We start from the raw sequence: 14,113 nt of genomic DNA on the forward strand, positions 1-14,113 counted from the left end.
CAGAAGAGACAGTGAGAGGTGGCTGGATCCTGGGCGCACTTGGAAGATAGAGCCAACCAGATTTGCGGACAGAATGCTGGCAGGGTGGAGGAGAGCCGAGTGAAGGCGACCTTTAGCCTGCAGCCCGGCACACAGAAGCAGGATCGCTGTTCAGTGAGATGAATTCAGCAGGAGAACATGCACGTTGGGGCGGGACGCAGGCGAGTCGGCAGCTGCTTCTGGGTGTGTTAGGAGCTGGGAGTTGTAAGACGTGTAAGTGACGATGGCAAATAGACTGTGAGCCAAACCAGTCTAGGGCCCCAGGGAGAAGCCCAGGCTGGGGGTGTAAGGCAGGGCTGGAGGCACATGTTCAGGAGACAGCAGCACGTAATGGCATCGGAAGAGAGATGCCAGCTTCAACTCCGACTGTCACTATGTCCTGCTCCCTCTCGGTTCCCCGCATCAGCACCCGGATGGGTTCCCGGCAGGACCAGGCTCACAAGATCACAAGATCAGGGGCTGCGCTAGCACATGTTCAGAGGAGAATGATCGGAGAAGGGAAGTAAGAGAGGGAGGCTCTAACCAGGAGTAAATGTGCCCAGGGCGGCACTGGCCCAGGACGGGGGTTTGGATAACAGCCGTGGAACAGGGCCGGCCGCTGCTCCGCCATGCCCTCGGAGCGCCTTCCCTATTCTGGTGCCCGGGCTCGAGGGCACACTTTGCCAGCCACGTCCTGGTCTGGGCAGTGAGCTCCCGTCAGCAGACACAACCTTTCTTTGGGCGTGCGCCCAGGAAACATCTTCTTGAAAGCCTCAGAGGGAAAGTCAATGAGAGGATGGAAAATGCATTGTTGAGGAGGGACCCCAGCCCTCTGGATCCAGGCTCCTGGCTGGGTGGGTGGGGGGCTCAGATTTTCAGGAAAGAGCCGGGAAACTCTCCAACATGCTACAAGAGAGGACCAGGGAAGACCAAGGTGGCCACGTGGCCACATAACCCTCTTACACTGGGCTGGCATAATCAGATAACACAGATCAGGGCTGCCCTCTGGGCCACCACAGCCCCAAATTCTTAAGAGCCCGCAGCCCCCGGGTCGTGGAGACTTTTCCACTCCAAGTGGAGGGGTCCCAGGACCTGCACCCCCCTATCTAGGGTGATCCCCAGGCTCCTGGGAGTATAAAAGTAGCCCTTCCTCTCTCTAAAGTCAGAGATGGCTGGCATAAATTGTCAGCACGCAGTCCAAAGAATCAGAGCTGTGTGCATATTGTCTCTCCAGCACAAAGATTCCCACATCCCCGCAGGGCAACATAAAATGAGGGGTTGCATGGAAAAGGGGCCAGGCCAGTGGCCATTTCTGTCCACTGTGCCCATGCCACAGGGCATCGTCTCCAGCGCAGTGCACGCCGATGGCGCAGCACGAATCTAAAAACACTCATCTCTTTCCCATGCTTTAAATTTGTTACGTTTCCACGAATCTTTTGTAGCAATGCCGCATATTAGTACAGGAGCACACCTGTGCTTAATTTCTACTAAAATGATTCCACTTACTACTTTTGAACTAACGAGGGGCTAGATCGGAAGTCATCCAAAGACCCACAACTTGATAGAAGAAAGGCTGGGGCCAGTGGTGGAGAAGGGGCATCTTGTCAGGGCTTCCTGAGTGTTAGTCTGGTTCAATAATTAAGTTGCAGCCCCTTGAAATAAGGGCCGTGTTATACGCGGGTGCTCGGCAGAAAGATGTAGAAATGGACGCAGAAATGGATCAAAAATGTACAAGTTCTTTCTCAACTGGACAGAAGCTAATAGTGACTAAGTTCTACACACACACACACACACACACACACACACACACACACACACTACTCTCTCCATCTACACACATACCTCTATATACACATATTATTCATGTTATATGTAGCATGTATGCATATATATATATACAATATATGCATATGTGTTTAGTAATATTAGTATTATTTAAAATTTTTTTAATGTTTATATCTTTTGAGACAGAGAAAGAGAGAGAGAGCAGGGGAGGGGCAGAGAGAGAGGCAGAGGAGAATTCCAAGCAGCCTCCACACTGCCAGCACAGAGCCCGAAGTGGGCTTGAACTCACGAACCACGAGACAAACTCATGACCTGAGCTGAAATCTCGGACGCTGAACCGACTGAGTCCCCCAGGGGCCCCAAGTAATATTAAATTCATAATATTCTTGTTCACACTGCCATCTCTTCTGAGATAGCCAATGTTCGTGCTTGCTGTAGGTAGAACTTTCCACCCTATAATCCTTTCAGGAAGAAACATAAAACTACATGCATTTACATATTTACAGATGCATACAGGCTGGCTGTTTTAAAAAAATATGGACGCTACCTTAATTTCACGTTGCTCCCCAATATGTTTTGTTTTCCACTTAACGGCACATCACACGTACCCCTCAAGTCAGCAGAGATGTATCCGGTCCGTCCCTCCCACCTCCCGCATCATAGTTTACAGTTTGTGTGCAGCTCAACTCAGGCCACCATTGCTCCATTAATGCACATTTGGGTTGCTTCCAACGTTTCGCCACAATAATTAACGCCCTGATAAATACTCTTGTATGTATATATCAGGTCAGAGTGGTGTTTTTACTGCTGTGAGACAGATTCCCCTAAGTGAGACATATTACCGGAGGGAACAGAATAATCCGAGGCAATGCAGGACGCCATTAGGCTGCATGAATGATTTTTTTTTTTTTTAAATTCTAGTTACGCTGCCTCATATTCAATGGAGCCAGACAGTGCCCCGTGTTGAGTGCGTCTTCTCACTGTGTTTCTTTTGCACTCGGCAGTCACCATCCCGGGCTTGGCAGCCTAAAGGGTGTGTCAAGAGTGGCTTGACGAGGCCGGCCAGAGGAGAGCCTACCCGGCCTCTTTCAGGGCCGGCCACTTCGTGGTGAGGGCACCTGGTCAGAGCAGGAAGCGAGTGTTCAAAGAGACAAAAGACTGGGGCCCCTGGGTGGCTCAGTGGGTTAAGCGCCTGACTCCTGGTTTCGGCTCAGGTCATGATCTCACGGTTTGTGAGTTTGAGCCCCGCATCGGGCTCTGTGCTGACAGTGCAGGGCTTACTTGGGATTCTCTCTCTCTCCCTCTCTCTCTGCCCCTCCCCTGCTCACACTCTCTGTCTCACAAAATAAATAAATAAACTTAAAAAAAAAGGGACAGAAGACCTCACAACTGTCTCTCGCTTTGCTGTGTCTCCAAGCAGCCATATGAAGTGGCCTTTGCCAGGTACAGGGTATGACCCCGCCCAGCTTCCCCAGGTGAGAAAACACATATGGTGTTTGGGCTGCCTTGCCAGGATAGCAGAGGGCACCCTTTTGTCCTTCTCCACCCCTCAGAGGGACAAGCATCCCTCATGGAGCAAGGGCACCCACAGCCTGGAAGCCCGAAGCTCACAAGCTCCTCGGTCAGCCTCTGCTCGCTGCTTCCCGTGGCGATTTGCTCACAGATGGGGTTTGTGGATGTGGAGGCGAAGACGACTGTGTTGCTCACAACCTTGCAAGTGTCTTAGGTCCAAAACGACTCCACCCATTACCATCTCCCACGGTCCTTATGCAGCCTGTGCCCACAGCAGGTTTTTAGCGATTGGTTTGTAAATGAGCAAGTAAGTCAATGACTCTGGGCCCCCGGTCAGGCTTTAAGGACCAGAGACACTGGGGCACAGTCCTCAGGGGACCTCTGAGGCTCTGCCCCGCCTACCTTCACGGCTTTCGCTCTGTTGATGAGCCCGTCATCTTGAGAACTCCCAATTAGCAGATCGACCTTTGTCCGCGGAGACCTCTGCAGTGCCCTGGCTGGAGCCTCGCGGAGGTACTGGCCATCAACTACAGGACCCCAGTAGTGGAAAGGGCCACTCACGGCCAGGAGCTACATCGGGTGCAAAGGGAGGCCATTATGTGTATGGATTTTATCCTTTCTTTAAAAAAATGGTTCTAGAAGAATCAGTTGCATTGCTTCGCTTGGTCGGGTTTTAACCATAACGGACGCTGACGCTGGCTATCCATAGTCCGGGGCCGTGTGGGGAAATCGGAGGAAAATGACAAGAACAACAGGTAGGAAGGACGCTGGGCCACAGGCAACAGGAAGGCAAGTATCGCTCTGAGTGATGGTTGGTCCGCAGGGAGCTGCCCAGGGTTTCCGTGCCACGGTGAGGACGGATCCACAGGGAGGAATGGGCAAGCCTGAGCCCGTAGGTGTGTGTGAGGGAGGCAGGACACCGACTGAGGGACGGGCGGTGGCCAGAGACAGGACCCAAAAGGGAAATTCATCAGCTCTAGCCGCTGTCTCACTAGCCCACGCCCCGGGGGAGCTGGGGGTCAGACCTGCTCCGGGTCGGTGGGTCCGGGCCCAAAGCTGAAGGAATCAAGCCCTTGGCTGAGGTGATAATAGTGTTTCCTGCTACTGTCCCCTTCATCAATGTCAGGGACAGCCCGAGACTGTGGGCTGGAAGCAGGGTCTTCTGAGTCTGGAAAGGGGAGCGCACAGCTGTCCTATCTAAGAGGATGGGCTGGCCCCGATCCACTGCAGCTGTGACCACAGTGCTTAATCCGTGTGGCTGTCACCTGACACCGTGCCACCACGGTCCCGGCACAGGTGAGACCCTTCGCACGTGTCACTTCATTTTATCTTCCCAGTGTATAAAGCCCCTATTGTATTTTGTATTTATATCTTACAGATTAAATCCAATGTGCAGCCAGTTCTGTCCACCTTCCGTGCCCATGTTTGGTCCATCACATACTGGGCCCGGGCACAGTGCTGGGGTCAGGAATGTGCATTCCAGTTCCGGCTGGTCATCAACCTACCGCGTGGCCTTGGGTGGGTCAGGTGTCCCTTTTAGGCCTGGTTTTCCACTTGTAAAAGATCAGAGAGTGTCCCTCCCCAATGTGCATGCAGGTGCCCACCTTGGTCTGGGCGTCATTAAGGACGCTCGCAGGCTTCTGGCGGAGGCAGGACACCATGTCTTGGATGGACGAGGGGGGGCAGCCGACCTCCTCTGCCAAAGCAGCTGCCTGCTGCCGAGCCCTCTCCTGGCTGATGACAGCAGCTGGGGAGAACGCGGAGCCACCCTGGAAGAGAAGGCAGACTCAGGACACGTAGTCTAGATGTTCTCCCTCCCACCCCAGCTCGGCCCGAGACCTCAGGGCCACATCAGGGCTCTGTATCTTTCATCCACACTTGGAAGCCCCAGGACCCTTCCCATGGATGTCCACAGGCATTTGGGAGGTCAGGACGGATCAATATCATATCAACATGCTGTGTGATCACGAATAAATGTCTCCGGGGGCCTCAGTTTCCTCATCTGTGAAGTGCGGGCACTGGACAGAGTGATCCACTGAGTAAATTTGTCTATTAAGGCCAAGGGCCAATGGTGGTTGAACAGGGACAAGGACCAGAACTGTCCTGTGCGAAGAGAACTGTGGGGCCACGCCCTGCCCCACCTCCCAGGTCTCCTTAAATAGCATGTTTCCTGGCTCAGTGAAGATGGAATTAGACTTTGAAATAGATGCCCACCTAGAAGGTGATGGAAACGGAGTCACTGTACAAGTGAGTCGTGCCTGCAGAGTTAGTGCAAATGTGTCAGATGCCGGCTTGCTGGGAACATTTCCCTTCTAGGAACACGGCTGGTGGCAATGGCAGGAGGTCCATCTGCCCTGCCTGGACTGTTGGCGGGACCGGTCATCCACGCAGGGCGGAAGAGGTGGGCTGAGTGCCTCGACTGGGGTGCAGCCCCAGGGCCCTTCGTCTGTGGTCGAGCACTCCGATTCTTAAGAGCTTCCCCCGCTTTATCTCGTGAATCCTCACAAGACCTAGTAAGTTAGCTGCTGTTATTGTCCCCCTTGTCACAGATATGAAAACAGAGAAACAGGGAAATTGAGGAACTTGCCTAAAGCCACAAATGCTGTCAGGGGCCGAGCCAGCCTGCGGATCCAGGCAGCTGGGCTCCAGAGTTTGTTAGGCTCCGGGACCCCAGGCAGAGAGTTTCCAGTTCCCTGACCCAGCTCTGTACTGAGGGGCCTGGGCCAGCCACGTACTGGCTGCCTCCAGCCACCTGCCAGGTACCAACCCTCCTGGGAACTCTGTGTGCCCGTCTCACGCAACCTCTGCAACACTAATATGAGGTAGGTACGACTGGCAGTCCCATTTTGCAGGTTAGCAAACTGAGGCTCCAAGAGGAAAGGGAAATTCTCATTCACTGAGCACCTAATATGTACCAGGAACCGGGAGCTTGGCAACAAAAACTAATAAGATAGCTAACGTTTACTAAGTATTTGCTGAATTTCGGGTAGAGTTGTGAGCACTTCATACATATTAACTGATTAAATCCTCTCCACAACCCCCAGAGGTAAAGGTTATTTACCCCTCTGTCTCAGAGAGGGGGAAGTCCAGGCACAGAAAGGTTCAGGATCTTGCCCAACATCACGCAGCTGGTGACCGGCAGAGCTAAGACCCCAGTCCAAGCAGCCCGCCTTGGCCATGCTCTAACCCCCACCCCCCACATTAGGCCGCACGTGTTTTTATATCCAGAACAAGATGCTGTGTTCTTGAGTCGAACCATACGTACCCTCTCACTCCAACGTAAAGACAACACTGATCTGGCTGACTCCACAGAATACGTTTCCATTCAGGACCCTACCCTGGGCTAAAACGTCAGAAACTAAAATCAGCAGAAATGCAGAAATGGGTATACCGAGGCCGCCGCTGTCACTGGGTCTCTGAGAGGATGAATAAAGTAGTGCAGAGGAAGGCCTTCTGGAAGCTGGACAGCAAGGTGCCCGTGTGCACCTGAGTCATTGGTGCTGTTAGCCCTTGTGTAAAACAGACAATAGAGAGATGCCCAGAGGGGAGGAGACCCATCCTCTGGAGATCCCTGCTGGCCACAGTTCCTGAAATAACAGAGTGTGTTCCAGAACCGCCCCCAGGAGGTCCCAGGGGTCTCTATGCCTCACAGTCAGGACTGAAGGTCATGGGCAGAGCATGGGCATGGCAATGAGGCCAGGCCATCCCTCGGGTAGGGCTGGCAGCTGAGGGCAGCACTGGGTGGGGCAGACACCCAGAGGGCGGGGAGAGGGCCGGGGGCCGGGACTGGTTCTGGCCGCCAGGAGGGTTGAGGCTCCGCCTCTCAGAAGCCAAATTCGGTCTGACGCAGCTGAACATGGTCCCCAGCCTGCTGCCAACTCCACATGGTGACTTCACAAGTCACCCAGCACCTCTCCCTCCCGAGTAACATGACCGCGGTGGTATCAGCACCACGTGCGCCCCCCAAGGGTGAGATGTCTAAGAATCAGAAGGGCGAACCCTGGTGGAGTGTGTGCCCGTGCGCGATGGAATGTTCCTCGCGTGTCCTCAGCATTTTACACATATTAGTTGGTGCCTCACAACCATCGCATGAGGCGGATGATATTATCGTCTCCTTTTATGGATGAGGGGCGCGGGACGCAGAGAGGCAAACGACTTGGTCAGGGTCACAGGACTGGGTGGAGACGGACGTGGAATCTAAATGCAGGCAGTCAGGCTCCGTGGCCAAGCCTTCAGCCACCCGGTCAGCCTTTCACATACACCTGGCAGCTTCTTGATGGAAGGTGGAGACATTACTACTTTACTTAGTTGTCCAGACCAAGGAGGAACCTCATGGCCAGAGTCAGGGGTGAGGCCAATTTCAACCCCAGCCCAGAGAGACGAGAGCCTGTACGGTGTGGATCCTGTCGGCAGCAACGTACCCTGGTCCCTGGGAGCCCTTTCAGACAGCTCCAGGTCGCTCAGAATGGGGCTGGCTGCTTGGTCCCCGCACTCAAGATAGGGAGGGGTCCTCTGCATTGGTTTTCTGTCCTCAACCCATTTAGGGAAGCTCAGAGGCTCTTGTCATCAGTGGGGTTTGCTACGAAACACACAAAGCAAGCTTCCTGCACCACTGATCTCCAGCCAGCAGCTTGCTCTGAGTTTCAGCATCGGTGACACACAGAGTCCGAACGCCTGAGCTCGTGGTGAGAATAAGTAGCCATGAAAGTCAAACAACCGGGCAGCCCAGAGCCAGAACTCAACCACAGTGATAATACATAAGGGTCCAGATGACTTAGCCCACAGGTTTATCTCTTGAACGACGAGGGGTCCAGCTTTTCGGAGAGCCACCAGATCTGATTTGTCTTAAGAGAACACACACACACACACACACACACACACACACACACACGCTCAAGGTATAAAAGGTCAAAGACCCATGTTCTTTTTTTTTTTTTTAATGTTCATTTGTCTTTCAGAGAGAGAGACAGAGTGTGAGTGGGGGCGGGGCAGAGAGAGAGGGGGCGACACAGAATCCAAAGCAGGCTGCAGGCTTCAAGCTCCCGGCACAGAGCCCGACGCGGGGCTCGAACCCACAAACCGTGAGATCGTGACCTGAGCCGAAATCAGATGCCCAGCCGACTGAGTCACCCAGGAGCCCCACAGTCCTGCGTTCTAAGTTGCACATTGAGCTGGTAATCTGCTGGCTGCTGAGGTGGGGCCGCTGAGCCCAGCTTCGCCCGCAGGTAGGCCGTGAGGACACAGAACTCAGGGTGGGGGCCTCGAATGTTTTCAGCACCATGTGCAACTATAAAAAGCCAGGGCCCCCGATACTGTCAGGAAGTGGTTAGAGGCGTGGGTTACAGCAATGCTGCGTGATGGCTTAGAGAACTTTCCTCTCCCTCGAGTGTGTCGTCCTCATTGATCTTGCTGAAGGAGATGTCTTTCTTCATGGAAAATCACTGGTTAAGGAAGTCAACGGTCAGCTCAGCCTTGCTTTAAAGCATCCGGTTGGAGCAGGGCATGGCGTGCAGAGCTGCACAAAGAACAAGGGCTTTGGGGACAGAGCCAGGGACACCGCCCAGGCCTGCCTAGGGTCCGCAGACCAGGCCGTCAGTCCCGCCTGAACCTGGCAGAAGAAATCAGGTTCACACGTCGGCCCTGGTACCTGCTGATGAAGTGGCTCAGGGCAAATGACTGGCATCTGGGGGCCTTGATTTCCTCATCTGAATGGGAATGATAAGCCACACTTTAAGGGTCACTAAGGACATGCTGAAGATGGTGGGTGACCTCCGCGTGGTGAATGGTGCAGTTAGCACCGTGAGGGCTGGAGGAGCCCTTGTAGGGTTTGGAGGCAGCAAAGTCTTTGGCCTCTGGGCCCCGGGCCTACGCTTATGTAAGTCTGACCTAGCTATTAAAGGGCAATGAGTTTTTGTTTGGGGTGTGTGTGTGTGTGTGTGTGTGTGTGTGTTTTAACTTTTAAAATAGTGCAGAGCAAAACCACGATCGCTGACCAGTGCTTTTTCTCCCTGCAGCCTCTGAACATCATAAGGGACCTTGACCTCCGTCAGCCATTACAGTCATCTCAGACGCAGGACCTGCCCCTGTCCAAGCACACAGATGGATACACACAATCACAGACAGAAAGATACACTCACAGTATAGTCACACGAGGCACACACACACTCGGGAACACACATGGTCGCGGACAGAAACGCACATATACACACAGACACACACTTGGGTATACACAGACATACAACCACACACACATACACGCCAGACTTTCTTGAAATAGACAGCCACTCTAGGGGAGGGGTGTCAGATGGCAGATGGGTTCAGGGGACTGATTAACCACATGAGCTAGAGAAGAAAGGAAATGGGTCCCAAGTATCCCGGCACCCCCAGAACTGGGCCTGGGACCCAGATAAGTAGGTTTTGAGTTAGTGAGCCAGTGACTATGAGTGAGGGGATGGATGAATGGATGGATGGACAGATGGATGGACGGATGGACAAATGGGTGGATGGATGGATGGATGGATGGATGGATGGATGGATGGGTAAATGGATGGGTGGATGGATGGATGGACAGACGGATGGATGGATGGATGGATGGATGGATGGACGGATGGACAAATGGGCGGATGGATGGATGGATGGATGGGTAAATGGATGGGTGGATGGATGGATGGATGGACGGATGGATGGATGGATGGACAGATGGACAGAGGGATGGGCCTATTTTTTCTCCTGAGTGAAAAGGGGCATTTGCATGGAGGCGTAATGAGGAGTAAATTTGAGAGGAATCCAGCCCACCCAAGCAAGAGATGAATTTCAGAGGGTGGTCAACCATAGTTTATAGGACAGCGATGGAGAGTCAGGAAAGCCTCTTGCCCAGGGGGTTGCAGAGAGCCTTTTAGGAATGCCACCAAATCATTTGTCTTTGCATCTTTGGTGCCGAAAATGGTGTACAGCATTCCACAGGCTCTCAGTAAACTACTGGGCACTGGCGCCTCCCGAAGACGCACTTCTGACAGCAGAGGTTGGGATGGCTAGTCCTTCACCCCCAGAGTCTAACACGGAGTGTGTGCACTGGAGGCTTCCCCTAGACATGGATCCAGCAGGATGGGACTGGAATGAATGGCCGGACGGTCGGCTGGCAGGCTGAGCGGGATGACGGGGAGAGAGCGGCGCCGAGGCGAGGAGCCCACCAGGGTCACGGGGTCTGAAGAGAAAGCAGGAGGCATGAGCCAGGTGTCACTTCAACTGCTTGGCACCAGCTCCCCTCCTGGGAAGGGGCCCGACACAGAAGCCACCAGAATGGTGCAGACAGATGAACTGGGGGACATTACTGAGCTGCCCAGGCAGCTCCAAGAGCATTCTGGAAGCTAAGGCAGATACGGACTTTGCTTAAAGCCTCCATACACGCACATCGGTGCTAGTATCCTCCCTAATGTTTTCTACACTGAAATCACCTTCTTAATCCCCCAAAAGCACAAGTTTTACTCTAATTTGTAGGACTTGAGTTTGGGCAAAACTTCAGAGCGATTATAATGAACACAACTTCCACGTTGACATCCTAGTCTTAGGGCGTAAGAGCACATCTCTCCCTCCTCTTTGTCCTCAGGAATCAGCAGGTCTTGGTTTTAGCTGGTGGAAGGAAGCCCACAGAATTTGAACGAGGGAAAAAAAAAAAGGGTGTATCTTCGGCCTTGCTCACGTCCTTCGAAAATCATCAGCGCCGGTGTTGCCGTTGTCTTGAAGGATCTTAACGCTAGATCCTGGTACAAATCCCAGCCTAGGAGGGCGTGTGAATGGAGGCTCAGTGGGGGTCCTTCTTCTTTGGTGAAGAAGTGTGGGTGTGTTCAAAACACTCCACCTGTTTAAGCCTCAGCCCCTCGGCTGTAAGGCGCCCGCCTCACACACTTGCTGCAAGGGGTTCGTGAAACGCGCTGGGTACCGAACGGGCGCGGAGAAAATGGCCTACCGGCTCCTGCTACCTCTATCGCCCTTAAGCTCAATTAGCACGATCAGGGGACAACCACACGTCCGCGCTGCATTGCTTAACTCTAATCGCCACTCTTCTTTTTATTTTTTAAAGTTTGATTATTTATTTTGAGGAAGAGAGAGAATAAGCAGGGGAGAGGGGCACAGAGAGAGAGAGAGGGGGACAGAGGATCGGAAGCAGGTTCCGTGCTGACAGCAGAGAGCCTGACGTGGAGCTCATGAACCCTGAGATCGTGACCCGAGTTGAAGTCAGACGCTTAACCGATTTGGCCACCCAGGAGCCCCAACACTGCCACTCTTTTTAAACCTTTGAAAACAACTTTCAGTGTACAAAAGTGGGGTAGTCCTTCAGAAATCACGGCTCATTGCAAAAGTCAAAAAGTAGCCTGATTTCTCTGTGGTTCAGGGAACTGAGCAGGAGGCAAGTCTTGCTGTCCGGATGCTTCCTCCCTGTTGTGGGGTATCTGCTGAGCCCTGCTGGGCCTCTCAGCCTCCCCCTGCCTCCATCTTTCTATCTTTAAATTACATAAACTTTTTGGGGCACCTGAGTGGCTCAGTCGGTTAAGCGTCCCAACTTCAGCTCAGGTCATGATCTCACGGTTTGTGGGTTCGAGCCCCGCGTCTGGCTCTGTGCTGACAGCTCAGAGCCGGGAGCCTGCCTCAGATTCTGTGTCTCCCTCTCTCTCTGCCCCTCCCCTGCTCGCACTCTGTCTCTGTCTCTCTCTCAAAAATAAATAAACATTAAAAAAATAAGATAAATTATATAAACTTTCCAAGGGAGGGGGAGGAGAATTGAACCTTTACAAAGCACCTTTTAAAAGCCAGGTCATTCCTGCGCATTTTCTCACGTGATCCCCACGATAACCTTGTAAGTATTACCATCCCCACTTTATAGATGGAGAGACTGAGGCTCAGAGTGGGTAGGTAATTTGTTCAAGGTCTTGGCTTGAAAGTAGCAGAGCCAGAGATTACGAGGCTTGCTGTTTCTCCCTCCACTGCACCATCTACCACTAAAAACAACACTAACTAAATACAGCACAGACCCTTATTTTCCATGCCACTCATGGGTGGCTAGTGACTGGTGACTCAGAAACAAGGTCTTTGCAGGGGTGTTCAGGACGGTGAAAGCTGGGAAGGTCTGCTTCTCCCATGGAAGGAGTGAGACACAAGAGAAACCACTTTGAGTTGCTTTGACACGCATTGACAACCGTACCACATTCTGCATTATATAGAGCTCTTGCTTACGTTGTCTTAAATACCCACAACCACCCTATGAGGCAGAAAGAACCGATATTACTTAAAAGGAAACTATGCTACTTATGTAATCATTCTTTTGTCCACTCCCCACTTATTCAAAAAGAATTGGGGGTCTACTCAAGAGACAGTGTCAAAGAAGTTTAGTAACCTGCTAATACCAGGGGAAAGGGGTAAGAACTCAGTTTTTTTTTTTTTATCCCAAGATGCTGTGGCTTTCCCATGATGCCATGCTGCCTCCATTGATGGCAGAGATCATGAGGAATTCATGGACATCCTTTGCCCTCTCACCCTGGCCTACTGCCCTCACCAGGGTCTTGATATAGCCCAGCTGTATCAATCCCCAGAATCCCCTATTAATTCAAGGCGAGGGAGTGGTGGATGAGTTTTATTGGCTTTTTGTACCTTTCAGAATATTCTATGTTTGTTTCCAATGAACTTATGTGATATTTGTAATTAGAAAAAAATTAAATTACATTGAAAATATTAATTCTATACTAAAATATAACGGACTCGCGTCAAGAAGAAGGCACTCATTATCGCTTAACTGCATAACCCGATCAGTGGGCAAGAGGCATGGCCAAGGCCATCTAAGAACACTTTGCAGGGGCACTGAGGGTGGAACAGAAGGAGGATCCCTGAAGGAGAAGGGAGGCAGTCCTGACTAAGAGGGGTGGTCCCCAAAACCAGCCTCACTGTCATCACAGCCTTGCCAAAATGCCAACTCTCTTCATGCCCTAGAAAAAGCCTGGCGTGCATGGTCCTGTATCCACTGATGTTACCTTAGTTTATTTAAACACAACTTTTGGAATTATTTTTAATGTTTATTTTTGACAGAGAGAGAGAGAGAGACAGAGACGGAGCATGAGCGGGGGAGGGGCAGAGAGAGGGAGACACAGGATCGGAAGCAGCCTCCAGGCTCCGAGCTGTCAGCACAGAGCCCGATGCGGGGCTCTAACTCACAGACCGCGAGATCATGACCTGAGCTGAAGTCGGATGCTCAACTGACTGAGCCACCCAGGCACCCCAAGAACTTTTGGAAGTTTTAGAGTAAAAATAGCAGCACAAAAAATCCACAATGGGAAATATAGGTGAGCAACAGAAAGAAAATTACACGTAATCCTCCCACTAAAGGAACACCACTGTTAAATACTGTCAGTGCGTGTGTGTATATATATGCATGCATGAATGCTTCTGTCTATATATGTATATGTAGGAAATAAGTGAGCTCACACCGGTGCTGAACCCGTATTTTTCACCTACGCATCAACCGTGAATATTATTCTGTCCTGTTGCCTATTCAGTTACGAGACCGTTTCTCAAGCCATTGTGCAATCAGGTACTTTGCTAGGGAGAGTCATAGGGAGGGCAGGAACCACGGAAGGCTGTGGAATCTGACAGAATTGGATGAAAATCCCAGCTCTGCTTCGTAGACGTTTGACTGGAGACTCTATCCTCAGCTATCGGAAGGACTATAATGATACCGATGGCTTCCCCGCAGGATTGTTGTGGAAGACAAAAGATGCTTTGCATTGTAATGGTGGAGTGTGCTACCAGC

At 52.0% G+C, this 14,113-nt stretch overlaps 2 protein-coding genes across 6 annotated transcripts in view; one reads left to right on the forward strand and one right to left on the reverse strand.

The window, feature by feature from the left end:
* TG (thyroglobulin) overlaps positions 1-14,113 on the reverse strand; it is a 253,423-nt gene that overhangs the window by 32,817 nt on the left and 206,493 nt on the right. For 4 of the 5 annotated variants that reach the window (XM_053208437.1, XM_053208436.1, XM_027063873.2 and 1 more), the window contains 2 exons: positions 4,920-5,084; positions 3,718-3,885 (listed from right to left, as the gene is read on the reverse strand). In XM_053208437.1, coding sequence (XP_053064412.1) covers positions 3,718-3,885; positions 4,920-5,084 — 333 coding nt within the window. Of the gene's footprint in view, positions 1-3,717; positions 3,886-4,919; positions 5,085-8,208; positions 8,831-14,113 lie in introns of those variants that run through there. The other variant, XM_053208438.1, reaches the window with a different exon arrangement.
* SLA (Src like adaptor) overlaps positions 1-14,113 on the forward strand; it is an 89,231-nt gene that overhangs the window by 24,762 nt on the left and 50,356 nt on the right. The gene's annotated exons all lie outside the window — the stretch shown is intronic.

The sequence above is a fragment of the Acinonyx jubatus genome, chromosome F2 (genome assembly GCF_027475565.1).
Source record: "Acinonyx jubatus isolate Ajub_Pintada_27869175 chromosome F2, VMU_Ajub_asm_v1.0, whole genome shotgun sequence".
Lineage (NCBI taxonomy): Eukaryota > Metazoa > Chordata > Mammalia > Carnivora > Felidae > Acinonyx > Acinonyx jubatus.